Source organism: Camellia sinensis, chromosome 6 (assembly GCF_055761805.1).
Source record: "Camellia sinensis isolate YWXY chromosome 6, ASM5576180v1, whole genome shotgun sequence".
In the NCBI taxonomy this organism is placed as follows: Eukaryota; Viridiplantae; Streptophyta; class Magnoliopsida; order Ericales; family Theaceae; genus Camellia; species Camellia sinensis.
The window spans coordinates 199,595,647-199,622,813 of NC_138966.1; the positions used below are offsets into that span (position 1 = coordinate 199,595,647).

A 27,167-nucleotide genomic window follows, 5' to 3' on the forward strand; every position below is an offset into this window, starting at 1 on the left:
ATTCCTAAGTCATCACAAAACTTAATAAAATCATAATTTTCAAATTCTCTACCATGGTCACTTCTAATACTACAAATATTAAGATTTTTCTCATTTTGAATTCTTTTACAAAGTTTTGAGAAATTATAAAAAGCTTCATTTTTGTGTGCTAAAAATAATACCCATGTATATCTAGTGTAATCATCAACACAAACAAGGGCATAAGATTTTCCTCCTAAACTTAATGTTCTAGATGGTCCGAATAGATCAATATGCAAGAGTTGAAGCGGTCTAGTAGTTGAAACGATATTTTTTGATTTAAAAGAAATTCTAGTTTGTTTTCCAAATTGACATGCATCACAAAGTTTATCTTTTTCAAAAACAATTTTTGGTAAACCTATGACTAACTCATTTTTTGAAAGCTTGGAAATTAAATCAAAATGAGCATGTCCTAATCTTCTATGCCAAAGCCAACCATTATCATTTATAGCAGATAAACATTTAATGTTAAAATGAGAAGATAAATCATGTAAATCAAACACATATACATTCTCATGTCTATAACCTACAAATAAAGTTTTGTTTTCTAAGGTATTTTCAATAGTGCAATGAGTTTTCTCAAAAATAACTCTATAACCTTTATCACATAATTGACTAATACTAAGCAAGTTATGTTTTAAACCTTCAACAAATAAAACATTTTCAATAATAGGAGAGGGATTTTTACCAATACTTCCTACACCAATGATTTTACCCTTGCTATTGTCGCCAAAAGTCACATATCCGCCATCCTTTGGTTGGAGTGTGGCGAACATAGCTTTATTTCCAGTCATGTGTCTCGAACATGCACTGTCGAGATACCATCTATCGTTACTGGATTTTGTCTTGAAACATACCTACAAAAATTTGATTTCTCTATTGGTACCCATTTTTTCTTGGGTCCATAAAAGTTAGAATTTGATACCCTTGAGATATCCTTAGGAACCCACATCTTTTTTATTTTAGCAAAAGGATTTCTTTTAATAGGACATGAAGGTGAAATATGACCTTTTGTTCCACAAAAATGACATGTGAGATGAGAGTGATTAGAAGATGCATATACAAAACCATTTTTGGCAGTTTTTACTTTTGAAAAAGGTTTATATCCAATTCCGGCTCTACCAAAAGTACGGTTTTGATTCTTAAGAATTTTATCTAAAGTCTCTCTACCTTGAGTGAACTTTGAAAGAGTAGTTTTCAAGTCTTCAATATTTTCTTTTAAAATAATTTGCTCATTTTTTAAAGACTCGTTTTCTTTTTGCAATACAACTAAATGTTTTTCAGAAATTGAAGACTCTTTTTGAGTTAAAATCTCATTTTCCTTTTTCATTTTCATGGCTTCTGTACGGGGAGCAAATATTCCGGCGTGCCCGTATTCCTTTCTTCCGAGTTCCGTCGATATCCAACCACCTGCGAGCAAATGACGGTGAGCTACCCGGCGGTGTGTGGCCGGAAAACACCCTCCGACGGTCAAATTAGCACACACCTTAGAGGGAATAGAGAGAAGGGAGAGAATGTTTGAGTGTAAGGATTTTCTTACAGAGATGTTCGTCTGTTGCGTATGGGGGGCGCAGTCGTGCTTTTATACCTTCTGAGCCCCATATCCACTCCCTGTCATCTCCTGACACGTGGCTCTGCTATCCCATCTGTCAGCATAAACCATGCCATTCATCACCTGCTCTCAACTGCCTGTCAGCACAGCTGGAGCTCGGCAGCCGAGCTGCCCTACCTCGGTCGTACCATGCTCATACCTTAAGCGCCTAACCGGATAAACAAATGAAGGACCGGGCTAGGCGGCATCTCGGCAAAGCCTAGCCCGGGCTCCTCCTTTGGTCGGCCTTCTCGCCGGTCAATCAACTACCTCGGCTGACCGCGCCTTTCCGAGCGCCAGTCTCTCGGTCTGTCTGGTTTCGACCATCCTCGGACCGAGCATCCTGGTCTGACCGGTCACTTCCTGGCCGAGCAGCTTCTGCACGGTCCGGGGCAGCACACACTCAGTCCAAACTCTGCCCGGCCCAAGTTCTGGTAGCCCATCTCCGGGTGAACAGTCGATCATCTCGGCCCATTGCTCTGCTGGGCCCTCAACTTGCTCGGTCTATACCTCGGCCCAACACCGGATCATAAATCACCCTCTCAATTGCCCCTTAATCCTGTCTGCGAAAGCGTGACTGGGATTACTCACTTCGACCGAGATAACATTTCTCCGGTCGTCAAGTCGCCAAGCCTTCACCGAGCTAAACTGCTATCCTTCCCCGGTCATGTTCCTCGGCCTACAGCCTTTTCGTCGAAAGTAGCTCGGCTGGCTCTTCGTTTCTTCATCCCGTCGCTTCAATCCTGACGTAGCCATAAATGGGGACACGTGGCGAGCTCCCATTGGTCATCGAGAAGCCAACCCGCCGTTCTTGTCAGATTTTGAATTTGGGCGGTCTCTTTCGCCTATACAAACTCGCCCCCCATCGTTCCATTTTTTCCTACTGCTGCCTCCATCTCTGGCGATTCTGAAGCTCAAGCTCGACTGCCATTCTGCCATTCTTCGTGTTTAGGAAGAACACCTTCAGCCCTTCACTGGTAAGATACTCAATCCCTCTTACGTTGCTATTTTCTCCTATTTTGCACACATTAGGGTACAAAAAACGTAGCATTTAGGGTAAAGGCCATGGAATCCGTCCCAAAACTCCCACTGTTCTTGGTGTTCTTCGTCTTCCTGAAGAACATTGGAGAACTGGGGTGAACCGGGCTATGGGCCTTCTTTTGATCCAAAAAACTAACCAAACCGGGCAAACAGCATGTTTGTTTCAGCCCCAGCGAAAACCGAGATAACAAAAGGGCTTGGCCGTTCAACCGGGCTAACATCTGGTCCGCTTGGGCGACCGGGCTCCTTAGATAGGATAGACAACCGAGGTAGTTTGGCACCCTTAATGACCGAGCTAAAATCCAGCTCCTTTCGCGCGACCGCGCTAACACTTAACACTTGCCATCCTTTTCCTGCAGAGTCCAAAGGGACCACTGTCATTCCTGAGGCTCGCAGGACCGGGCAACATCCAATACCCAGAGCCAAACCCCTCAGCCGGGATACACTGGGCCGACCAAAAATGGGGAAATTCCGTTTCCTAGTGGATACTCCGGCTGCGCTGGCTACATTCAGGGAGGAGTACGGCGTCCCGGCCGATGTCCACCTGCAGCTCGCAGAAGAGGAGACCACACCTTGGGGTAGGGATGAGTGCCCCTTCACCGTGCTATCCATCGTTGAAGGGGGTCTTCGTTTCCCGCTCAACCCTCTTATAACCGAGTTCCTCCGTCGCACCGGGCTGGCACCCACACAGGTGTCCACCAACACTTATAGAATAATCAACGGCGTTCACGAATTAAACAATCGGCTAGGCATCAACTTAGGTCTAGCCGAGATACTGAGGCAATACACGATGGGCCACACCGGCGACGGTCTTGCCTATTACCTCAAGATTAGACCGGGCAGAGAGAAAATCGTGACCGGCACACCAGACAAGGATCTCCATGACGATGACTTCTTCTGGGTGTCTGGTAACTACGAGACAGCCGAGGTACCGGGCTGGATGATTAGCAAAAATTTTGGGAGCACATGTAAGCCGTGCAAATTATCTCGGTTTTTACACTTGACGTTTCTGCAGACTAATGATTCTCTTGTTTCTTTTGCAGCCATCCAAGCTTTGCAAGCCAACCACAACTTCCCCAACGTCGAGGCGATCAGGACCGCGCTTCGCTACCGCGACCGAGATTGTAACCAACTCCTCGGCTACAGTCCCACATATAGATACTCTGCTCCCCGCCGGAGTAAGGTCACCGACTTCCTCCGAGCTCCAACTCCTCCACCGGATCCTACTCTGCCAGACGTGCCCCTCGTTCGCCTGACCGAAGAACAAGAGATGGCCAAGCGCAGCAGAATCAAGAACTTGCTCACCGCCACATCCGCCGAGCTGCCGAGCGTTTCAACTCGCTCACCCATCGCCGGTCAAACCAGTGGTGCTGTGGTCGCCCTTGCCTCTCAACCGACCGGCCAATCCAGCCGAGAACCTTCTGCAAGGCGGGCCGGGAAAAGGGCTCGGGCAGACCCATCTGTCGAGCTAGTCGCCGAGCTAACTACCGAGCATCCGACTGACGCCCCCGCCCCAGTACCGGCTTGGCGTCCACAGTTGAGACACCGGGGTCAGGACATCCCAGCAACTGCCTCGATCAAGGCTGACAAAGAGCATCTGCTCGCCTTTGATCTGTCCAAAGCATTCCTACTACCGAGTGACGTGGTCGGCAGTGACCACGTCCCTGACACTCGGTTGGTCAAGTCATCCGTGAAGTCCATGGCCAGGGTAAGTCGGCGCTCTTTGGAAAATTTCACAAAGTGTTTGCCCGGTAATTTTTCTTCTCGGTCTCCTTTCTAATCTACTTCGCTTTGGTGCAGGCCATTCAAAAACAACATCTTGTCTTGGAGCGCATCCACCGGCTTAGGCAAAAGGCAAACGATACAGCCAGCCAGGTAGAGAGCCTTCAAGCCGAGCTCGGCCGGGCTAAAGCTTCTCTCGAGATGGCCAACAATGATAATAACAGGCTGCTCGGTCAACTGAATGCAGCCGAGAAAAAACAAAGTGAGCTCCAGGCCGAGGTTGACACTCTGAAGAAGGAGAAGAGGAAGGCTTGCCGGGCTGCCAACAACGCGGGTTTCAACGAGGCCGAGAAGAATTACCAGAAGCAAGTCTTTGCAACACAAGACATATACTTCAAGGCTGGCTGGAAATCCGCTTGCGAACAGCTCGGCCAGGGCTCTGACACCGACGTTTTTGCCAATCCTCCCAAAGCTTCACTACCGGTCTACCTCGTGCCATATGCCAACGATGTTTTCAGCGCTTTACAGACTGAGGCCGAGGAGGGACTTGAAGATGGGGACGGGGAGACAGATTCTGAGGAAGAAGAGGCCGAAGTGCAAGAGCAGCCTGGCAGTGAGGAGCTCGGTGAACAAGATACCGGTCCAACCGTTGACCTTGAAGCCGGCGAGGACGAATTCACTCATCTATCCCCTCTAGTTTAATTTTCTTCTCTTTTGTATTTTTGCTATCAACTCTTTTGATGTAACCGGGCTCTGTCCCCTCCGTTTGTAATGAATTTCTTATCAATGAAAATTCAAATTTTTGCAAGTGTATGCACGGTTGTAATCAGTTCTGTCTTCAGCAAAACATCTCAGTATAACTCATCGAACCGGAATACATAACACGGTCTAAGCACTTCAACAGAACAAGACAAATTCATGAACCGAAGTAGCCACTTCGGCTGTAACTAAGTTGAACAAGTCAACACTTCCAACCGGAGTAGATCATCTCGGTTGGGAATCCAAAGTTGGACAAGACACCAACTCTTCCAACCGGAGTACACCATCTCGGTTGGGAATCCTAAGTTGGACAAAACACCAACTCTTCCAACCGGAATACACCATCTCGGTTGGGAATCCAAAGTTGGACAAAACACCAACTCTTCCAACCGGAGTACACCATCTCGGTTGAGAGTCCTAAGTTGGACAAGACACCAACTCTTCCAACCGGAACACACCATCTCGGTTGGGAATCCCAAGTTGGACAAAACACCAACTCTTCCAACCGGAGTACATCATCTCGGTTGGGAATCCTAAGTTAGACAAGACACCAACTCTTCCAACCGGAGTACATCATCTCGGTTGGGAATCCTAAGTTGGACAAAACACCAACTCTTCCAACCGGAATACACCATCTCGGTTGGGAGTCCTAAGTTGGACAAAACACCAACTCTTCCAACCGGAGTACATCATCTCGGTTGGGAATCCTAAGTTGGACAAAACACCAACTCTTCCAACCGGAATACACCATCTCGGTTGGGAGTCCTAAGTTGGACAAAACACCAACTCTTCCAACTAGAGTACATCATTTCGGTCCGTAACATTAAAACAATAATCCAAGTGCTAAAGCAAAATGACTTCTATAATTTGACAAAAAGAATTTCATTCTGCTTTGCAAGCCAAAAAATTGCTTTACAAAAAGAGGAAAGTAAAAAGCTTAAAAATAATACAATTTCAAGTTGGCCGCATTCCATGGCCGGGGTATGGCTCTTCCCTCTAGATCCTCCAAGTGGTAAGCCCCCTTGCCAGCCAGACCAGTGATCTTATAGGGTCCTTCCCAATTTGCCCCTAGTTTGCCTTCTCCTGGCACCAGGGTGTTGCCCATAATCTTCCTCAAAACCCAATCTCCAACTTTGAACGGTCTGGGGTGCACTGTCTTGTTATACTTCTTGGAGAGCTCTTGTTGGTAGGCGGCCACATGGATGAAGGCTTTCTCCCGGCGCTCTTCCGCTAGGTCTAACTCCAAGGCAATAGCCTCGGCATTTAGTTCGGGCTCAAAACTCTCGGTTCTGAGGGTGGGCATTTCAACTTCCAAGGGTATGACCGCCTCCATGCCATAAGCCAAAGCAAATGGAGTTTCCCCGGTCGAACGTCGCGGGGTTGTTCGGTATGCCCAAAGGACGCTCGGTAATTCTTCAGCCCACTTGCCCTTAGCCTTTTCCAACCGGTTCTTCAACCCATCCAGTATAGTCTTGTTTGATGCTTCGGCTTGACCATTGGACTGCGGGTAGGCCGGGGTGGAGTTGTAGAATTCTATCTTCAGATCTTCACAAAATCCTCTGAATAGGCGACCGTCAAACTGGGTGCCGTTGTCAGAGATCAAAATCTTGGGGACACCAAACCGTGTGACAACGTTCTGCCAGACAAATCGCTTCACGTCTTTCTCTTTGATGGTTGCCAAGGGCTCAGCTTCAACCCACTTTGTGAAGTAATCTGTGGCCGCGATGAAGAATTTCCGGTTGCCCGGTGCTGTTGGCAATGGTCCCACTATATCTAGCCCCCACATGGCGAAAGGCCAAGGACTGGTGAGGGGAAGAAGTTCCCTGGCAGGCTGGTGGATCTCATAGGCGAATTTCTGGCATTTCTCGCACCTGCGGACATATTTTTACGCGTCGGCCTGCATGCACGGCCACCAGTACCCCTGCGAAATAGCTCGGTAGGCCAAGGACCTGCCCCCGATGTGGCTGCCACAAATGCCTTCATGAACTTCAAACAAGAAGGCCTCCACACTGTTCGGGTGCACGCACTTGAGATACGGACCGGTGAAGGACTTCTTATACAACGCGCCTGATGGAGAGAGCCAAAACCGCTCTAACTTCACCCGGATTTTGTGTGCTTCTTTCTTGTCCGCTGGAAGAGTCCGGTCTCTGAGGAACAAGAGCAAGGGGTCCATCCATGAAGGACCTAGCTCGGCGCAGAGAACATCCGTCTGCCCGGCGTTTTCAATGCTTGGCCGCGGAAGAAAGTCAATCAACAGGGGGTTTGAAGACGTGCTATCTACCATGGAAGCGAGGCCGGCGAGTTCATCAGCCCGGTTGTTTTCTTCCCGGCCAATCCGCTGGACTCTGATTGCCTCAAACTGCTTGATATGGTCCCTGACCAGAGCTTGGTACTTCGCCATCCTGTCGTCCTTCGCTTCATAAATCCCTGAAACTTGGTTAACCACAAGCTGGGAATCACTATATACCAGAAGCTCGGCAGCCTTCATTTGAATTGCGCTCTTGAGCCCAGCAAGAAGCGCCTCGTACTCAGCCTCGTTGTTAGACGCCGGGAAGCCGAGTGTGATAGAATGCTCAATGGTTAGGCCGTCCGGGGATATAAGAACGATACCTAGGCCGGCACCATGACGGTTGGACGCTCCATCAACAAAAAGCTTCCACATGTCCCCCACAAAAAGCTTCCAACAGTCAGATGGGTCCTGAGAGTTGCGAAGGGCAATGGGATCACAACTGCTCGGCTGTGCGGTGTCAAGTTTGGTGTTAACCGGTTCAAAGTCAGTGCCCCTTGGTGATTCGACACCGGACTCAGCAAGTCGGTCCGTAATGCCCAAGTCCGTAGGCGAATCACCAGGTTGCGGTGTGAAGCCGGCCGCAGGTTCTGAGCTGTCTGGAACCATTCCTCCCCCCCTTGATGATTCGGCACCGGACTCAGCAAGTTGGTTCAGAATGCCCAAGTCCGTAGGCGAATCATCAAGTTCTGAGTGGTGTGGAACCATTCCTTCCCCCCGTGGTGATGCGGTACCGGACAGAGTGGATGGGTTGGTGATACACAACTCCGTCATCGCAGCACCGGGAGGTAATACCGGGCAAACTGAGGGAACTTCGATGGTGCGCGCTAACTCCGCGGCGCGACCTTCTGCAGCCGGTTGTGCCTCGGTTGGCATTGTGTGCGTCTCATCATCTGCCTCGGCAATGTCGACCGGGCATACCGGATGAGTACCAGGTGAGAACTCGGCAACAAAATCGGCCAAGGTTTGGGCTTTGATTGCGGTGCGCGGCTGGAACTTCACATCGAACTGTCCCAACTCGACCGCCCATTTTAAAATTCGGCCTGAAAAGTCTGCGCGCTCAAACAAGGCCTTGAGGGGGAACTCGGTCAGTACGACGATGGTATGGGCGTGAAAATAATGTGCCAATTTCCTCGAAGCCATCATCAGTGCCAACGCAAGCTTTTCCAGCGGCAAGTACCTCGTCTCAGCCGGCAGCAAGGTCTTACTTACGTAAAAAATTGGGAGGTGCTTGATTCCTTCAGCCCGGACTAACACCGCACTTACTGCGTGCTGGGAGATGGCAAGGTAAAGGTAGAGTTCCTCACCGGGCTCTGGTGTAACCAACAGCGGCGGAAAAGACAAATAATCTTTGAGCTCGGCCAATGCTCGGTCACACTCGTCATCCCATGAGAACTTTGACTTCAATGCTTGAAAGAAAGGGCGGCAGCGATCTGATGACCGGCTTATAAATCGATTAAGCGCGGCGGCCATCCCGGCCAGGTGCTGCACGTCCTTAGCTGATCTGGGTTGTTTCAATTCTTGCACGGCTCTAATCTGAGTAGGGTCTGCTTCGATGCCTCGGTTCGTGACTAAGAATCCCAAAAATTTCCCGGATCCCACGCCAAAGGCACACTTCGAGGCGTTCAAGCGCAGCTTGTGCTTCTTCAGAATGGCGAACATCTCGGCTAAGTCGGACAAATGGTGTGCCTCATGTCGGCTCTTTACCACCATATCATCGATGTAAGCCTCCATTGTCCGGCCGAGCAAAGGAGCGAACATTTTGGTCACCATCCTCTGAAAGGTTGCCCCGGCGTTTTTCAAACCAAAGGGCATAACTCGATAGCAGAAGAGTCCCCTTGGAGTCGTGAAAGAGGTGATCTCTTGGTCAGGCCCATGCATGGCAATCTGGTGATAGCCGCGGTACGCATCCAAGAAACTGAGCCGATTGTGTCCAGCCGTCAAATCCACTAGCTGGTCAATGCGCGGCAAAGGGAAGCTGTCTTTCGGACAAGCTCGGTTGACTGTCTTGTAGTCGACACAAACTCGCCACTTTCCATTTTTCTTGGGCACCACTACCGTGTTGGAAATCCACCGAGGGTAGTGCACTTCCTGTATTGCTCGTGCCTCAAGCAAGTTCTTTACCTCCTCTGCTACTACCTCGGCGTGATGCAGCGCCGATCTCCTTGTTCGCTGGATGACTGGCTTTGCTCCAGGGAAGACATTGAGGTGATGGCAGATAAAGCTTGGGTCAAGGCCACGCATGTCGTAGGGCGACCATGCAAAGACTTCGATATTCGCCATCAAAAACTCAATCATCTCGGTTCTCTCCATGGCCGAGAGACTTGAACCGAGCAAGAAGAATCTGTCCGGCTGCTCGGCATCAATCCGCACCTCAACCAATTCTTCAATAGCCTTGTCTTCGGCTTTGGTGCCAACATCATCCAAGACACTCCGGTCCTCCGGTTCCTCGATCATTTGAACGAATCCCTTGGCAGCCCGGCTCCCGTTGACCGCCACGAAACATTGCTTGGACATGACCTGATCACCCCAAATCTCCTCGATTGCCCCCATAGCCGAGGGGAATCTCATCACCTGGTGGTAAGTCGATGCTACGGCTTGCATGGCGTGAAGCCATCCTCTTCCTAGGATAAGGTTGTACGTTGAAGGCACTTGTAGCACCCAAAACTCCACTTGCTTGACCACGAATCTTGCTTTGACCGGCAAGATAATCTTTCCCAATGGCCACTCCGGCTGCGAGTTAAACCCAACCAGTGGCGAAGTGGCCGGAGCCAAGTCTGTCTCACGGAGTTTGAGCTGTTTGAACGCATCATAATACATGATCTCGACCGAGCTTCCCTGGTCGATCAAGATCCGTCTAACATCGAATTCTTTGACGCGTAGTGTTACTACAAGAGCATCGTTGTGCGGCGTCTGGATACGCTCTAAATCCCTTGAGGTGAAACTAATCACATCTTTCTCCTCTGTCTTCCCCCTTTTGATGGCAGGCTGTACTGACAAAACTTCCCTCATATGCTCTGCCTTCTTGATCATGCCCCGGAGTTCGCAGACGCGCTCCGGTTCCACGATGCCGTGGATGACATTAATAACTCCTTGTGGTGGTGCATCTCGGTCATCCTGTCCCCTGGGATCGACCGGAGCCTGATTTGGTTTCACGCCGCCATCAATGTAAAGGTCCAGATGCCCGGCCGCAACCAATTCTTCCAAATGTTGTCGCAAAGGCAAACAATCCTCAGTCCGGTGGCCCCTCTCCCGGTGAAACGTACAACGATACCGCGGATTGTACCCCTTTTGTCCATCGCCCAACTTAGCAGGAAACCGAACGTACTCCTCGTCTCGGATTTTGCTAAGTATGCGATAGATTGGAATCTTGAAGACCGTGGTTATGCCAGTCCTTGCCTTCATTCTCCTGTTTGCGTCCTCAACGTCATCTCGGGGGTAGTCATCCCGGTCATTCCGACGTCCTCTACCCCGGTTTTTACGATTTGAACCTCGGTCTGATTCCTCTGCTCGGTCATTTGAGCGGCTGGACTCTTGCCCAACTGCGTGCACTTTGCCTGCTGTCTTCTTGTCCGTTCCTACCGGAGTGGCCTTCACGGTGGAAGCTGACGCATCATCCTCTACTCGGATGTGCTCATTAATGCGCTGCATGAGCTGGCCCATGGAGGTCGGTTGGTGCATGGTAAGCGAGTCCCGCAGTCTATGTCCGACCGGGAGACCACGCTTATATTGCGTGATTGCAAGGTTGACCGGGCAATCTAGGATCTCGTTGAAGGTTTCCCAATACCTTGAATTGTATGCCTTCAGTGTGTCGCACGGTTCCATCTTGACACTCAGCAAGTGATCGACTTCCTTTGGTGTTTTTGTGTTGGTTTTGAAGCGCGTAACGAACGCTTCGGCCAACTGATGCCACCGTTGTATGCTCCCTTCCGGCAACCTCTCAAACCACTTTAAGCCCAGCTCACCTAAATTGGACGGGAAGATTAGGCACATAAGTCCGTCATTGCGCCTATGTCCGGCCATGACCTGTCGGAAATGGCTCACATGCATATAAGGATCGGTTTTTCCGTCATAGAGCGTGAACTTAGGCTGGTGGAAACCTGCCGGAAGCGGCGTTGTTTCTATTTCCAAAGAAAAAGGGGTGGCACTCAGTCTGGCCAGGTCTGTATCTTCAAATATTGGCACTGTTTGGCGGGGTGGAGGCATTCCGACCTCCTCGCTGGCATGAACCCCGTAGGAGAGCCGCTGGAAAGCTGGTATTCTCTGAGCTTCGCGCCTGCGAGCCCGCTCCCTTAACACTGCCCGTAGGTCCTCTGACTGAGCAGAATAAGAGTACCTCGACGTCGTCGCCGGACGTGAGGGTTTGTAGGTGCTGTCTTGCGCGCTAGACTTTTCTGCATGCATGTCGGAATCACCAACCTGGTAACTCCTGGTGATGGAAATGGACTGAGTACGTCGCTGACTCTGATCGCCTGACCGGCGGGATGGGGTGCGCTCACTGTGGTCTCCCACTCCAGTTACACTTTTCCCTTTGACATGCCGCTTAAGATCCTCCATCTCCGCCGCCATCCGCCTGATGACAGCGTCTTGGTCCTTTAACTTGCTTTCCAGTCGCCTGGCGTGTGAGTCTCTCCGCCGGTGACTGTCTGGACTCCGTGAACGCCCATGACTCCTTCCGCGCTTATCCCGCGCGTCTCCTGACTGTCCTCCAGTTGGCGTCTCCAAGTCAGCCATTGGATGGACGGCAGGAGGTCCCTCTCTCCTTCGGGTATACTCCGGGGTGGCTCCGTCGATGGCGGACAACGGGAACTCGTCGTTGTTCGCCATGGACGGCGATCAGATGAACCTGGAAGACAAGGTTTTGTCTGTCAAGTTCCCACAGACGGCGCCAATTGTACGGGGAGCAAATATTCCGGCGTGCCCGTATTCCTTTCTTCCGAGTTCCGTCGATATCCAACCACCTGCGAGCAAATGACGGTGAGCTACCCGGCGGTGTGTGGCCGGAAAACACCCTCCGACGGTCAAATTAGCACACACCTTAGAGGGAATAGAGAGAAGGGAGAGAATGTTTGAGTGTAAGGATTTTCTTACAGAGATGTTCGTCTGTTGCGTATGGGGGGCGCAGTCGTGCTTTTATACCTTCTGAGCCCCATATCCACTCCCTGTCATCTCCTGACACGTGGCTCTGCTATCCCATCTGTCAGCATAAACCATGCCATTCATCACCTGCTCTCAACTGCCTGTCAGCACAGCTGGAGCTCGGCAGCCGAGCTGCCCTACCTCGGTCGTACCATGCTCATACCTTAAGCGCCTAACCGGATAAACAAATGAAGGACCGGGCTAGGCGGCATCTCGGCAAAGCCTAGCCCGGGCTCCTCCTTTGGTCGGCCTTCTCGCCGGTCAATCAACTACCTCGGCTGACCGCGCCTTTCCGAGCGCCGGTCTCTCGGTCTGTCTGGTTTCGACCATCCTCGGACCGAGCATCCTGGTCTGACCGGTCACTTCCTGGCCGAGCAGCTTCTGCACGGTCCGGGGCAGCACACACTCAGTCCAAACTCTGCCCGGCCCAAGTTCTGGTAGCCCATCTCCGGGTGAACAGTCGATCATCTCGGCCCATTGCTCTGCTGGGCCCTCAACTTGCTCGGTCTATACCTCGGCCCAACACCGGATCATAAATCACCCTCTCAGCTTCATTTTCTAAAACATTTATCTTGGAAGTCAATGATTCATTTTCTTTTGATAAACTTGAAATTACTTTCTTTTGACAATTATTTTCAAACTAAGTTTCTTAAATTCTGCATGTAATTCATCAAAAGCTAATTGTAATTCATCAAATGTAAAGGATTCGTCATTTACCTCATTTTCATTTCCAAGTGCCATTAAACATAGGTTAGCAACCTCGTTTTTGCAAACTTCGGTTTCTGTGTCGCTTTCATCACTATCTTCTCCCCATGCTGCAATCATAGCTTTCTTTTTGTCCTTCTTGAATTTTTTCTTAAGTTCTGGACATTCTGATTTGTAGTGTCCAGGTTTGTTGCATTCATAGCAGGTTACTTCAGATTTTTTGTGATTTTCTCCTCTTTGAAAATCCCTGCTGTTGAAGTCTTTTCTGAAAAAATTTCGTACACCTTATTTCTTTCTCACAAACCTTTGGAACTTTCTAGTGATGAATGCCATTTCCTCATCCTCATCTGAATCATCTTCCTTATCCTCTTGATGTTTCGAGGTGGATTTGAAAGCTATTCCTTTCTTCTTGTTGTTGTCTTCCTCTTCCTTTCCTTCTTGCATTATGAGCTCATGAGTTAAGAGAGATCCCATTAACTCATCTAGACTTAGCTTTGATAAATCCTTGGCTTCGGTAATGGCAATGACTTTTGTCTCCCAACTTTTTGGCAATGACCTAAGCACTTTTCTTACAATTTCAGCATTAGTATATATTTTGCCAAGAGAAGTTAAACCATTAATAATATCAGTAAAACGAGTAAACATTTGAGGAATAGTTTCATCAGGTTTCATTTTAAAAAGTTCATAATTATGGACTAGCAAATTGACTCTAGATTCTTTAACTTGTTCGGTTCCCTCATGAGTCACTATAAGCTTGTCCCAAATTTCTTTAGCGGTTTTACATGTGGAAATTCTATTGAACTCGTTGGCATCTAAAGCGCAGTACAACATGTTTGTAGCTTTGACATTAATTTGGGCCATTCTAGTATCTGATTCATCCCACTCATCTTCAGGTTTTGGTACCCTAAGTCCATCTATAGTTTTGGTAGGAATTTTTGGACCATTACAAATAATTTTCCAACATTCATAATCATTAGATTGAATATGTATGGTCATCCTAGTTTTCCAATAGCTAAAATTTGTGCCGCTAAATAGAGGTGGCCTATTAGATGCTTGTCCCTCGGGTAAGGAATAACTAGGGGTTGCCATGATCTACTCTAAGACGGTTAAGTCACAAACACTAGAGTCTAGGCTCTGATACCAATTGTTATCCCAGTTAGGCAACCCAAGAGGGGGGGTGAATTGGGTTATTAAAAATTTCACAATATTAAATATAACACAATATTCAGAATTTGAATAAATAAAAACAAACAGAATAATAATTATCAATATAAAAGTAGAAGAGATAGAGAGAAAAAATCAAACACTGCGATTTATAGTGGTTCGGCACGCCAGGCCTACGTCCACTCCCCAAGGAACCTCCTTGAGAATTTCTTTACTATCAATTGAATAAATACACCACCAAGCTTGTGGATTTGGCACAGGGCTTACTCTTATCTATTGAGTCTCACTCAACAATAAATGCCTTACCCTTACAAAATCTCTCACAAAAATAAAGAATAAGAATAAGTGGTAATTGAACCCACTTTTACAATAATTCTCTCACAAAGAGTAGATATGAAAGTGTAAGAATAAAAGCTAGACTTAGATCTGAAAGTGAAAGAGAAGAATACAATTTGGAGCTCACAGAAAATTTTCTCTTCAAGTTTTTGGTTTTTCTCCACATCCAACACTTCTATTTATACACAAAAATATGCCCGTTGGACACTCCTTGCTGACGTCATGACTTACATAAGCACGCTCCTGACGTCATGGCTTACATAAGCACGCTCCTGATGTCATGGCTTACCTAAGCACACTCTTGATGTCATCGCTTACATAAGCACACTCATTGATTTTGAATAGTCAGCAAAAGATAAAAAATAAGACTGATTTTTTTCTTTTTGTTTTATCAAACATGGAGCCACCATTTTTGTAGACAATTTAATACAAAGTTCATAACTTTCAAACAAACAAATAATTTTCTCCATCTAGTTTATAATATATATATATATATACACATATATATATAACTCCATCTTTTTCTTCTTGTTTGATTATAATATAATATAATCAATGTAATGTAAAAAATTTAATAGCGCACGTGATGGATTCTGCATATAATGTTATATAAGTTCTAATCAAAATTTTGCATACAGAAAAATCTCTATAAATAATATTTATGATGGATCTGAAAATATATGTCCTCTTTAAAATATTGTATATGTTGTAAAGACTTTATACTAAATATTTTTACCACTCCATATTAATTTTGTCAAAATAAGACAACCCATAAATATCAAATTTGTCAAAATAATACAACCAATCAATCATTTTTGTCAAAATAATATAAGTAATCGATTTGTCAAAAGATGAATAGTAATTAACCCTATTTTTCAAAAAGTAAATAGTAAAGTTTTTGAAAATATTTAAAATAATCATTTTTGTCAAAATAATATAATTAATCGATTTGTCAAAAGATGAATAGTAATTAACCCTATTTTTCAAAAAGTGAATAGTAAAGTTTTTGAAAATATTTAAAATAATATTTAACATATATATTTTAAAAAGATAATATTATTTTATTTAAATAATATTTTAACAAATATATATTTTAAAAAGATAATAATTTGTGTCAAATAATATGTATATTAACTAATATATTTTAGACATCATCAAAATTAAATAATATGATTAACACAATATATCCCAGACTAACAATCTGATAAATTTCAATATCTTTTTATCCAATCCGTCCAAATAAACCCATCCAAATTTTATATATATATATATTGATATAGATGTAGATATAGAGCTGTGTGGTGTTTTTGGCTGGCGTGGGGTTAGTTAAGTTCATGCATGAGCTGGATCCACACTCAACGGAGAGACCCACTTTCAAATAAAAAATTATAAAATAATAATAATAATAATAAAACTCAGAAACAAGTTCAGAAAGATGAGAACTTGTTCAAGCACAACACAACCATCATGTCTTCATTCTCATATACAACAAATTATATGCTCTAAATTTTCTCTCTCTTTCTCTTCTCTCTCCTCAACTCTATTTCAGGGAACTCTGGGTATCTCCGCTGTTTAACTTGAATTGGGTACGCTTGCTCTGTTGATGTAAAAATTCAGATTCCTCTGCTTCTTCTGGGTCTGTATCTATATACACATACATGTGTTTTCACATGTGGGTTTGAGTTTTAAAGAAATGAATTTGGTAAGTCAAACTGCAAAATCGATGTCTATGCCCAACTCTAGTGTTTCTTGGAAGTCCGGCGAACCCGACCCTTTTCCGGCTGGTCTCCGAGTACTTGTTGTTGATGATGACCCGACTTGTCTCATGATTTTAGAGAAGATGCTTCTAAACTGTCTCTACGAAGGTACATATACATATACATATATATATATATATATATATATTTGCATAATCTTGAATAATTGAATTTTGTTGAGGGTTGACTATTTTGGGTTGTCTTTCAAGTTGTGTTGTTCTAATCATTTCTGTGATTGAACATGTTATTCTTTTCTTGATTATTACAATTTGTTGTACGTACTATGCTATTAACATCAAGATTATGGTTATGTGATTAGGAATCTGTGGTTACATAACAACTTTATATGCAAGACCAACTGAGATTTTGGTCACATAATATTATTAGTTTTGATTTTGTTCAGATTTGGAAATGGGTTATATGTTCAAAATTGGAATTTGGTGTGACAAGGCATCTTATGTGTTCAACTTCTAATAATTCTTGAAGTTGTTCACTTCGAGACTAAGAGGTTGGTGTAATGAGTCAAGTCTTTTGGTTGAGTGCGATTTCTGTTCTCCTGTTCCCTTTCAACTAAAAAAAGTGTTAGACTTGATTTAGGGATCCATTTGTTTTTGGTTTTTATTGAGCAAAGGTTAGTCTTGTTTTGAGTCTGGCCTAGTGGATGAGATGCTCCTTTACTGGATGTGATTCCTTAGTTCGGGTCCTTTCTTTTCTGGACGTGATGCCTCAGTTCAAGCTTTTTCGCTGCGAGTGCATTATCTTTTCTCTTGTTCCCCTTCTTACCAAAAGGAATTATTAAAGTTGATTTAGTGATCTACGTGTTTTTATTTTTGGTTTTTCATTGAGCAAAGGTTAGTATTGATTTGAGTCTGGCCTAGTAGATGAGGCGCTCCTTTGCTGGGTGTGATGCCTTAGTTCAACTCTTTTCTTTACTAGACGTTCTATTCGAGCCTTTTTGATGTTAGTGTAGTTTCTCTTCTCTTGTTCCCCTTCTACCAAAAAGTATTATTGAACTTGATTTAAGGATCCATTTGTTTTTGTTTTTGCTTAGGGGTTTAGGGGTTTCATTGAGCAAAGGTCATTCTTGATTTGTGCCCTTATGATAGACAGACTACACCTTTCTTCTACTGGAGTGTATGTCTATGTCCTTAATCCAAGAATCTAAGAGGTTGTACTCGTGTGATTTATGGAATAATTGACTCAAATTTTCTGAGGTTTTTAGTTTTTTTATTATATCAAGGAACCCTTGACCCCACCTTTAGTGAGACTTGGGGTAAAACTCGGATATGTGCTTTATGGAATAAGTGACTCAATTTTCCTGGGGTTTTCAGTTACCAAATGCAATCGAGCGGAGATGGCATTATCACTGCTACGAGAGAACAAAAATGGTTATGATATTGTTATAAGCGATGTCCACATGCCTGACATGGACGGGTTCAAGCTCCTCGAGCATATTGGGCTGGAAATGGACCTGCCTGTAATCAGTAAGCACCTTGGTTTAGTCATTTCAGATGGTTTAACCGTCATTTTAAACACTGATAGTTGGATCTTAATAACAATTATATTCTGAGATCTGATTTTGTGCTTCTACAGTGATGTCCGCGGATGATGGTAAGAGTGTTGTGATGAAAGGTGTTACTCATGGTGCATGCGATTATCTGATCAAACCGGTTCGAATTGAGGCATTAAAGAATATATGGCAGCATGTAGTTCGGAAGAGGAAGCATGAGTGGAAGGATATTGAGCAATCGGGAAGCATAGAAGACGGAGAACAGCAACAAAAGCAGACAGATGATGCAGATTTCTCATCATCAGCAAATGAAGGGAGTTGGAGAAAGAGGAGGAAGGATGAGGAAGATCAAGTGGAGGATAGGGATGATACATCTGCGCTAAAGAAGCCACGAGTGGTTTGGTCGGTCGAGCTCCATCAACAGTTTGTGGCAGCTGTAAATCAACTTGGCATTGACAGTAAGAGTCTTTACCCATTTCTTTCTTCTTCTTTTTTCCCCTCATCTTCTTCTCACGCATACTTTGCTTTGCCTGTCCATGCTTTTTCCTTGATACAATTGTTGTATAACTTGTATTAGTTGTACTATTCATTCAATAATAAGTGCACTATCTTCTTCTACATCTGCATATCTATCTTTTCTCGACCCTATGGAAGACGCTTGCAAAGTACTAGCAGTTTACCTTGGAGTTATGTGAGAAGTGCTACATGAATAAGATCTTATGGTTGGCTCCTAGATTATGTGCTTATGATTGCTTTCTAATTGACAGACTTTTGGTTAAAAAAATTGTCCACATGTCAGCTTATAGATAGAACTAACCTGATGTAACCAATCCTCGTATCCCAATCAATTGGGGTTGGCTGTTGATGAATGTTTCCATTAACCATGATTCTATTGCACTTCTTCACTGTTGCATCTACCGCTCTTCGTTATGCTCGATCAAACCATCTGAGTCTGTTTTCTCTCAATTTTTCTTCAATTGGCACTATTCCTACTATTTCACAAATGTATTAATTTCTAATTCTATCTTTCCTGATCCTATTTATTGGTAGAACTGATTATGAAAATTGGTTTATTCTTATTCAACAAACTGCTGTTATATTTCCTTTTTTGTGTGTGTGTGTTTCTCTCATATCGTCACATTTGATAAATGACTACAGAGGCTGTTCCTAAGAAAATTCTGGAGTTGATGAACGTTCCTGGACTCACTAGAGAAAATGTTGCCAGCCACCTTCAGGTATGGAGATATTTTTCTTGAAGTAGTTCATCTGTTACAAACTCTCATACTGTTAATTATTCACAATTTTTTTCCTGCCTTCCTTTAAGGATAACTTACAATTGTATCCATTTGGTGCAGAAATATCGGCTATACCTCAGAAGGCTAAGTGGAGTATCACAGCACCAAAGTGGACTCAATAACTCTTTCGGAGGACCTCCAGACGCAACCTTTGGGTCAGTGTCTTCATTCAATGGGCTTGATCTTCAAGCACTTGCCACCACGGGTCAAATCCCAGCACAAAGTCTAGCCACACTCCAAGCAGCAGCCTTGGGAAGGTCCACCACCAAATCTGGCATATCTGTGCCCCTCATGGATCAAAGGAACCTTTTCAGCTTTGAAGGTCCAAAATTAAGATTTGGAGAGGGCTCGCAACAGCCACAACAAAGCAATAACAACAATAAACAAATCAACTTACTTCATGGGATTCCAACGACCATGGAGCCAAAGCAACTTGCCAATTTGCACCAATCGGCGCAGCAGTCTTTCAGGGGCATGAATATGCAAGTGAACAACGCCCGTGGAAACCAAAATAGCTCTTTACTGGTGCAAATGTCTCAACCACCGCAATCGAGACCGCAGATATTGAATGATACCAATGTAAATCATCTTTCAAGGCTTCCATCATCCTTACCGCAACCTACTTTATCAGGCGGGATGCCAAGTAGTGCTGCTTTTGCAAGAAATGGAATGGTTGACAATGCAAGAGGAGCGGTGTACAATTCAGTTTCTCAGGCCTCTTCAATGGTAGATTTCTCAATAACCCAAAACACAGATTTGCCGGGCAATAGTTTTCCGCTTGCGAATAATCCATCTGCCATCACATCGAAAGGGGTGCTCCAAGAAGAGGTTAACTCCGAAATGAAAGGATCACGAGGATTTGCTCCTAGTTATGATATTTTTAGTGACCTGCATCAGCACAAATCCCAAGATTGGGAGTTACAGAATGTGGGCTTGGCCTTCAATGCCTCCCAACATTCAAACATGCAGGGCTGCCTGGATGTCCAGCCGTCAGTTTTGGTCCACCAAGGGTTCTCTTCAAACCAAAACAGTTTGCAGAACAGAAATACTTCTGTTGGCAAAGTAATGTTCTCAGCCGGGGAAGAGAGTGGACATGGGAATGCCCATAACATCGACCAACAACTTAATACGTTTGTTGCTGACAATTCATTTATTAAGGCCGAAAGTCTTCCTGAAGCAAGCTGTCAGAACATGCTATTTCCTGAACAGTTTACTCAGGAAGACCTTATGAGTATACTACTAAAGCAGGTCAGTTATCTGGTTCTCAATCCTTCTTGTAGTATATGCCTTTTGAAGCCTTTATCATTGTTTGAATGTTGAAGAATGCCTACTTGGTTGTATTTTTTTGTTTTTTGTTTTCTGTTTTCCTTCTTCGGAAACTTGCATAAAACTTGTTTGTTTTTTGAAAATTATTTTAGAAATTTTTTTCTTAAAACCATGTACTTTTTGGGAAACACCAAAAAGAAGTTTTTGAATTTTTGAAAACTGTTTTCACATAAAAATCAAAATGATATGAAAATGATGCATGCTTTCAAATTTTCCATTATTCTTGTTTCCAAAAACATGAAAATGAAAACAGATCCACACAGTCAGTGCATTATTTTACTAATCTCAAATTTCTCGTTACGTTGCAGCAAGAAGGCCTTGGACAGGTTGCAAATGAGTTTGGTTTTGATGGGTATCCCTTGGATGATCTTCCTGTGTAGGACATGCTTCCTGCTCCAGCTCTATCTATTGTTGCAGCTTCTGGTGTACATAGTTGCTATTACTTCCGAGTTCAACTCACATCCTTTCTGCAACTAAAATGTGAAAATTCAGTTTCCCTACTTCAAGAACACATAATATTGATCTGCATCTTCTGGTTGTGAATAGCTTGCTGTGCTCATCCAATTTGGAGATTAGGGATCAGATAGAACGTTCATTTCAGATGAATCAAATTACATTGGGAGTCATTTGAAGTGGGAGGAAAAGCATGGAAGGCTCAGCTGCACGATTTATGCCAAGGCGTATGAGCAAATTTTTGACTGCTTTTGTAGGTGAATCTAGCAAGAACTAGTGTTTTTCTTGGGCTTGTGAAACATGTTTGGTGGGTAATATGCAAAGTTTGTTGTGCTTTATGGATGATTAAGAATTTTGGTTCTAATAATATGATCGAGTTGTTGCTTTAGGGCTTCAAACTATATATAATGTACAGATTTCATCTGATTGCTCGAGATACAAGTCTTGATTGTTTTTTTTGTACTTGTATGTTTTTTAGTCACTTTTCTGTACTCAAAAGATTGAATTCTGATTTTATGCTTTTATGAGCTTTGCTGATAATCACCTCCTTACAACGTCTCGTATTTTTCTCATACCTGTTTCTAGTTGCTCTATATATGATTTGATATTGAAAGAATAAATAGTAGAAATATTTATGTATGATTTTCAGTGACAAAAAAAAAAAAAAAAGGGTTCATAGGCATACAAGCTTTAGAAAAAAAGTGCAAATATGCATACATATTTTGAAATGTAATATACCTTTTTTTTGAAGTACAAAAAAAATGTCAATTATAAAGTTAGCAAAAAAAAAACTTATCTCCTCTATCACTAATAAAGTTATCATTACTAATATTTCCAATAGAACAGATATGCTTGCTAATATGTACTTTTTTATTCTGATAAATAACACCTTGTGGATTTTCTGAATAATATTAAAATTTCCAAGTAATAAAATTATGAATAATAACTGTACAGCCTCAAATAAGGAAGAAAATGAAAGGAAAACCAAACAGGAAGACTTTCCATGGCTTCATATCACAACCTCTCTACAAAGCTAGAGAATGAAAGAGCCTCTAGAACAGAACAACGGGGGGAAATTTTCTTGGAAAATTTCTAGCAACTGAAAATAATCTAGCATTCTATGAAGTTGTCGCACTGGGAAAAACAAGCAGCTGTAACACTAATCAATTGTTGTATCATCCGTTCAATGTATACAAATGAAAAAAATACAACAATGAATTAAACTGATAAATCTCATACAATGCTGTGTATACAAATACCAATCTCTATACTTTTTTGTATAATAGCTTTAACAAATGGAAATTCTGATGTCCCCAAAAAATCTACAGAACAAGACCATCGACCAACCAAATAGAGTGTTAGAACCTCCTGCATAACCAATAGTACCTCAAACGCAATTCTGGTAGTCACGATCGTCAAAATTCCCAATAGATCGTCATCCAAATCATCGAAAGAATGAAAGATAAGCACCAGCGACAAAACTGAGCAGCCATGCCTAATCTAATTGCTATTGCTGCATTAACATGAATACTACGACTGCCAAGAGTACCGAAACACCTATGGTTGCACCTGTCTTATAAGCATTACTTGCTGGAAGTACTGTGGGAAGAGAACATTCTTCCCCGTTGAAATATACCTTACTTGGGAACCCATCCCCACCTGCCACTTTGATTCCAGGAGTATTTTTCTTCGTAAACGAGATCACAGACTGTTGTTTTCCGGGCACCCTAGGATTTTGCTGTGGGTTGGTTCCATCTTCTGTTTCCGCTACAAGATAGTTCAAGCCCGGAAGCCCCTGCATGAATATCGTATTGTTCACACCATTCGGGGAAAGAGAACTTCCATTAAACGAATATAGTTTTTCAAAACCAAGAGCTGCTTTGTCCATTTCCACCGCGGCAAACCAATCAACAAAGGAAGCATCGTCCCAATTGAAGATCGTGATCCTTGCAGTCCACCCACGACTGTAGTCTGTGTATAAATGCCAGTTGATGCTGACACCACAGTTGTCTCCACATGGTAAGGGATTTGACCTGGGTAGGTGCTTAAGATCAGCCCAAGCATTAGCCAGATCAGTTCGATTCTCAAATGGAACAAGAAGAGCCTGAGATGGAAGCAGAAGAGCCGGGGCAGTAGTACTACAAGCACCATTGGAGGTACTAGGGCACCCACAAGCACATGTTTTGCAAGGGATGACGGATTCATTGTAATAAGCAGAAAACGAGACGCAGCACCTCGGGCTTGCTCCCTTTGGCTGTGTGATGTTGCACACCACCTGCCAGCTTGCAAATGCAGTTTTATCCGATGGTAGCCCACTAGAGTCTGGGAATTGGCTAGGACTCACCCGCACTGGAGGTCCACACTGATAATCCGGGTTAAGCGTGCCGTTGATCTTCCAGTTCTGTGGTGGCGTGAGCTGTGAACGGTTGAGATCTGGTGGCATTTTGAAAACATTAATCTGGAAAACTGAAGTTGATTTGCTCGGGTCCATTGATGGTGGCAAGATTGTACCATTTCGGCAACAAAAAGGAATCATTCCAAGGGTTGTGTCGTTGGTCTTCTCCAGAGGAAGGTCAATTAGGGTTGGCCTTCTTTCGCAATTCAATACATTGGAAAAGTCCAAATCCTTGTAGTATTGGCCTTGCCGACCAAATACGCAGTCTGATGAATCGACAAGATATGGATAAGCCCCTTTCATAGTGTAGATAAACTCATCTCTCATCCAGTCCCAACTTAATTTCCAATTATCAAGGCGGCCAAGAGGGTTATGGTTTGAGATTGTGACTTGAGCCCAGTAGTTTGAATCATATGTTCTGATCACATCATACATTATTGTAAGATCGCCATTTTGGCGGGGTAGAAATTCTTTGCCTGTGGTGGCATTACTTTTAAAATTTGGATCTTTGGTACAGCAGACTTGCATTTCACTCGTCCCTGCAAAATCCAGAAACAACAAATGCACAGATCAGCATAGGTGAAAACACAGGCACATCAACCTTAAAAACCTAACTTGCAAAGAAACAACAACATTCCGATGAAATTACGAATCAACGAATCTGCAATGGGATACGAGCAGGCAAACGAAAAGGGCAAATCAAAAAGGAAGAAAAGAAAGTAGATATTCGATCACAATGTCACGAGAACCCACTTTTTTCCGTCTTTTTTTCTCCATTTGTAATATTCATTAACAGAGAAAACTCAAACTTGTGTATGTTGTTTAATGGTCACATCACCATAAGCCGGTTGAGTACTAAAAATTCTGAATTGACTCCAGTATAGGAAATTTCATGTCTGAGCTGGAATAAATACACTGTTTTCCCTCGTACGCTTTTGATACTTTAGACTTCAGAAAGACAAATAATTGCCTCTCCTATCAAAGTGAAACCCATCCTATATCAATTCAGGAATGGTGCTCAAATAATTGATGGGTTAGATTAGGCAAAACCCATTGCTCAGGAATTGTACATTGTGGTACTGGTTATGAGTTATAAGAATTAAGATTCTCCTGGTTTGTTTCGTAAGAGAAACATCTAGCATTCCTGGTGTACAAGGCGAGGTGTTAGTAATGAGGCTGGTTTACATGCTGAATGAAAACGTGCAAAGTAATTTCATTATCTTTCGAAAATATGTTTTGCCACAATGACAGCTGAAGCACATATGTTAAAACTTGTGTTGTTGATATGCATCTACTTCCCCTCTTCTAATTTTTTAAATATTCTGACCCTAGTTTTCCATCATCTTCTCTTCATCTTGATTATTTTTTAGAGAATTACTTGTGGCGATGACGGGGGCTGGTGCAGGGCCATTGTTTTTGGTCTATGGTTAACACTTTCTTGTTTCAAAGGCCACAATCATTTTAAACATAGTTTTAAGGTATTAGTGATATCGGCTGATATCAAACAGAATATAGATGTGGGCGATATTTAATACCCTGATTTTAACCGATACATAATAAATTTATCCTACATTCCCTTTTCTTTTTCTTTTCTTTTTGTCAATCCTATGGCCATTAGTTTATTGACATTATCATAGAAAGTTGTATATATACAGATACTACGATATAAAAACCTCAAGGACAATGCCCCAGATCTATACCACACTAAATAACAAAAACAGCAACATATAAAATAACAAAAACCCATTAAAACAGTTTCTCCAATTCTCCAAAATGTCATCTTATGTAACAAAATTCCAAGATTTCATTTCCCTTTCCACAAATTCTAAGCAAACAAACAGAGACAAAATTTTGAATAGCAGCAGCAAAAAATAAATAAATAAATATCAAATCAAATCAAATCAAACCCATCATCAATATATCAGAGTAACAAAACCCATTAAAATAGATTCTCCAATTCTCCAAAATCTCATCTTATCTATCAAAATTCCAAATTTTCATCTCTTCCCACAAATTCTAAGTATCCAAACAGAGATAAAAGATCAAATCAAACCCATCAATATATGCAGAACACATTACCAATAGCTACAAATCTGCATATATAGAATCAACAGAACTGAAAATAAGCAAACAAACAGAGATAAAAATTTGAATAGCAGCAGCAAAAGAAATCAAATCGAACCCATCATCAATACATCAAAGCAACAAAAACCCATTAAAATTAGTTTATCCAATTCTCCAAGATCTCATCTTATCTAACAAAATTCCAAACTTCCATCACTTTCCACAAATTCTAAGTATCCAAACAGAGATAAAAGATCAAATCAAAAGCCCATCAATATATGACAGAACAGAACTGAAACAATGAGAATATATATACCTTGCAAAGTGGGTTTAGGGCAAACAAACCCATCATTGGCGAGAGAGATATTCGAAGGCATAGGAACACTGGGGGACCCAACTCCGAACTGGGTACCCACCAAATCGATCTGAACAGACATCTGGGTCAAGTCACCGGCGGTCTCGACGGCGGTCTTGAGATCAGTGCTCGGGTACCCAGCAAAAACAGTGCCGTTTCCGACTCCGGCAGGGAGGATAGTCCCGTCGGCGAGCACAGCATTGGAAGCCGAGACTAAGAACTCGTTGTGTTGAAAGCCGACGAAGACTTTCCAGGACTTGAGGTCGTCGAGGCCATTGTTGAGGATGGTGAGAGTGGACTGGAATCGGTAGGGTTGGTGGGTCGGGTCGGATTTGAGAGTGGGAGGGAGCTGGGCTCCACCGGAGTAGGAGTAGGAGAGGTATACGCCGTTGCAGGCGTCGGAGGCCGGAGATGGGGCGGTGGGTTGGGACTGGGAGATGGTGGTGGAGAGGAGGAGGAGAGTGAAGATGGTGATGAAGAGAGACGGGGCCATGTTTTGTTGTGATTTCAAAATTTGAGGAGAGAGAAAGTGTTATATAGAGAGAGAAAGATAGACATACACTTTTACAGAGAGAGAGAGAGAGAGAGAGAGAGAGAGGGGAAAGCGAAGACGCGGAGAGAGGAAAATAGCTTTGGATTCTGTCCTCATTGTGTTTTTTTTTTTAACGTTGGTATTATATTGATTTAGTGTATTAACATTAGTTATAATATTATTATTAATTTTATTTATTATATAAAAGTGTATTAATATTAGTTATAATATTATTATTAATTTTACTTATTATATAAATTATAAATATTTTAAATTATGTTATTTCAGATACATTAATTAGTATATGTAATATTATTATTATTTTTTATTGCCCTCCCTATTGTAAAATAAGCATAAGCTAGTTTAATTTCATAACTCGGATTCATTTTTTAAGAAATTCATTTTTTTTTATTTTTGTTAAATTTTTTAATATATTAAATATTTTTTAAAATTTTTACATATACTTAACATATTTAAAAAATATAATATTTATAAAAAGAATTTAAAAAATTCACTAAAATATCAAAAATATGAAAATTTAATATATTTTTCGTATTCTTGTATATTTATTAATTTTGAATTTTGTTTACAAATATTTTACTTTTTAAATAAATCTAAGCAAAGTGCATCTAAAAAAATATAAAAAAAATAATTAAAATTTTAAAAATATTCACTATAAATATAAAATCACAAAATATAAAAAATTCAATTTTCAAAA

At 42.9% G+C, this 27,167-nt stretch overlaps 2 protein-coding genes across 2 annotated transcripts; one reads left to right on the top strand and one right to left on the bottom strand.

Annotated features, from left to right (window-relative positions):
- The first annotated feature begins 16,044 nt into the window (after window positions 1-16,044).
- On the top strand, window positions 16,045-21,643 carry LOC114270834 (two-component response regulator ARR2). The gene is made up of 6 exons (XM_028212454.2): window positions 16,045-16,627; window positions 17,851-18,003; window positions 18,113-18,487; window positions 19,188-19,264; window positions 19,385-20,572; window positions 20,959-21,643. The coding sequence occupies exons 1-6, from the start codon at window positions 16,456-16,458 to the stop codon at window positions 21,028-21,030; spliced, it is 2,037 nt and encodes a 678-aa protein (XP_028068255.1). The 5' UTR covers window positions 16,045-16,455; the 3' UTR covers window positions 21,031-21,643.
- Window positions 21,644-22,238: 595 nt separating this feature from the next.
- Window positions 22,239-26,571, bottom strand: LOC114270833 (COBRA-like protein 7). The gene is made up of 2 exons (XM_028212453.2): window positions 25,879-26,571; window positions 22,239-24,037 (listed from the first exon to the last, which is right to left on the bottom strand). Exons 1-2 carry the CDS (start codon window positions 26,408-26,410, stop codon window positions 22,611-22,613), a joined length of 1,959 nt encoding a protein of 652 aa, XP_028068254.2. The 5' UTR covers window positions 26,411-26,571; the 3' UTR covers window positions 22,239-22,610.
- Between the last annotated feature and the right edge of the window lie 596 nt (window positions 26,572-27,167).

Coding starts and splice junctions, on each gene's coding strand:
- LOC114270834 (XM_028212454.2), top strand. CDS start 16,456: ATGAATTTGGTAAGTCAAACTGCAAAATCGATGTCTATGCCCAACTCT. Junction 18,488..19,187: donor AAATCAACTTGGCATTGACA/GTAAGAGTCTTT, acceptor AAATGACTACAG/AGGCTGTTCCTAAGAAAATT. Junction 19,265..19,384: donor ATGTTGCCAGCCACCTTCAG/GTATGGAGATAT, acceptor CATTTGGTGCAG/AAATATCGGCTATACCTCAG.
- LOC114270833 (XM_028212453.2), bottom strand. CDS start 26,410: ATGGCCCCGTCTCTCTTCATCACCATCTTCACTCTCCTCCTCCTCTCC. Junction 24,038..25,878: donor CCCTAAACCCACTTTGCAAG/GTATATATATTC, acceptor TGGATTTTGCAG/GGACGAGTGAAATGCAAGTC.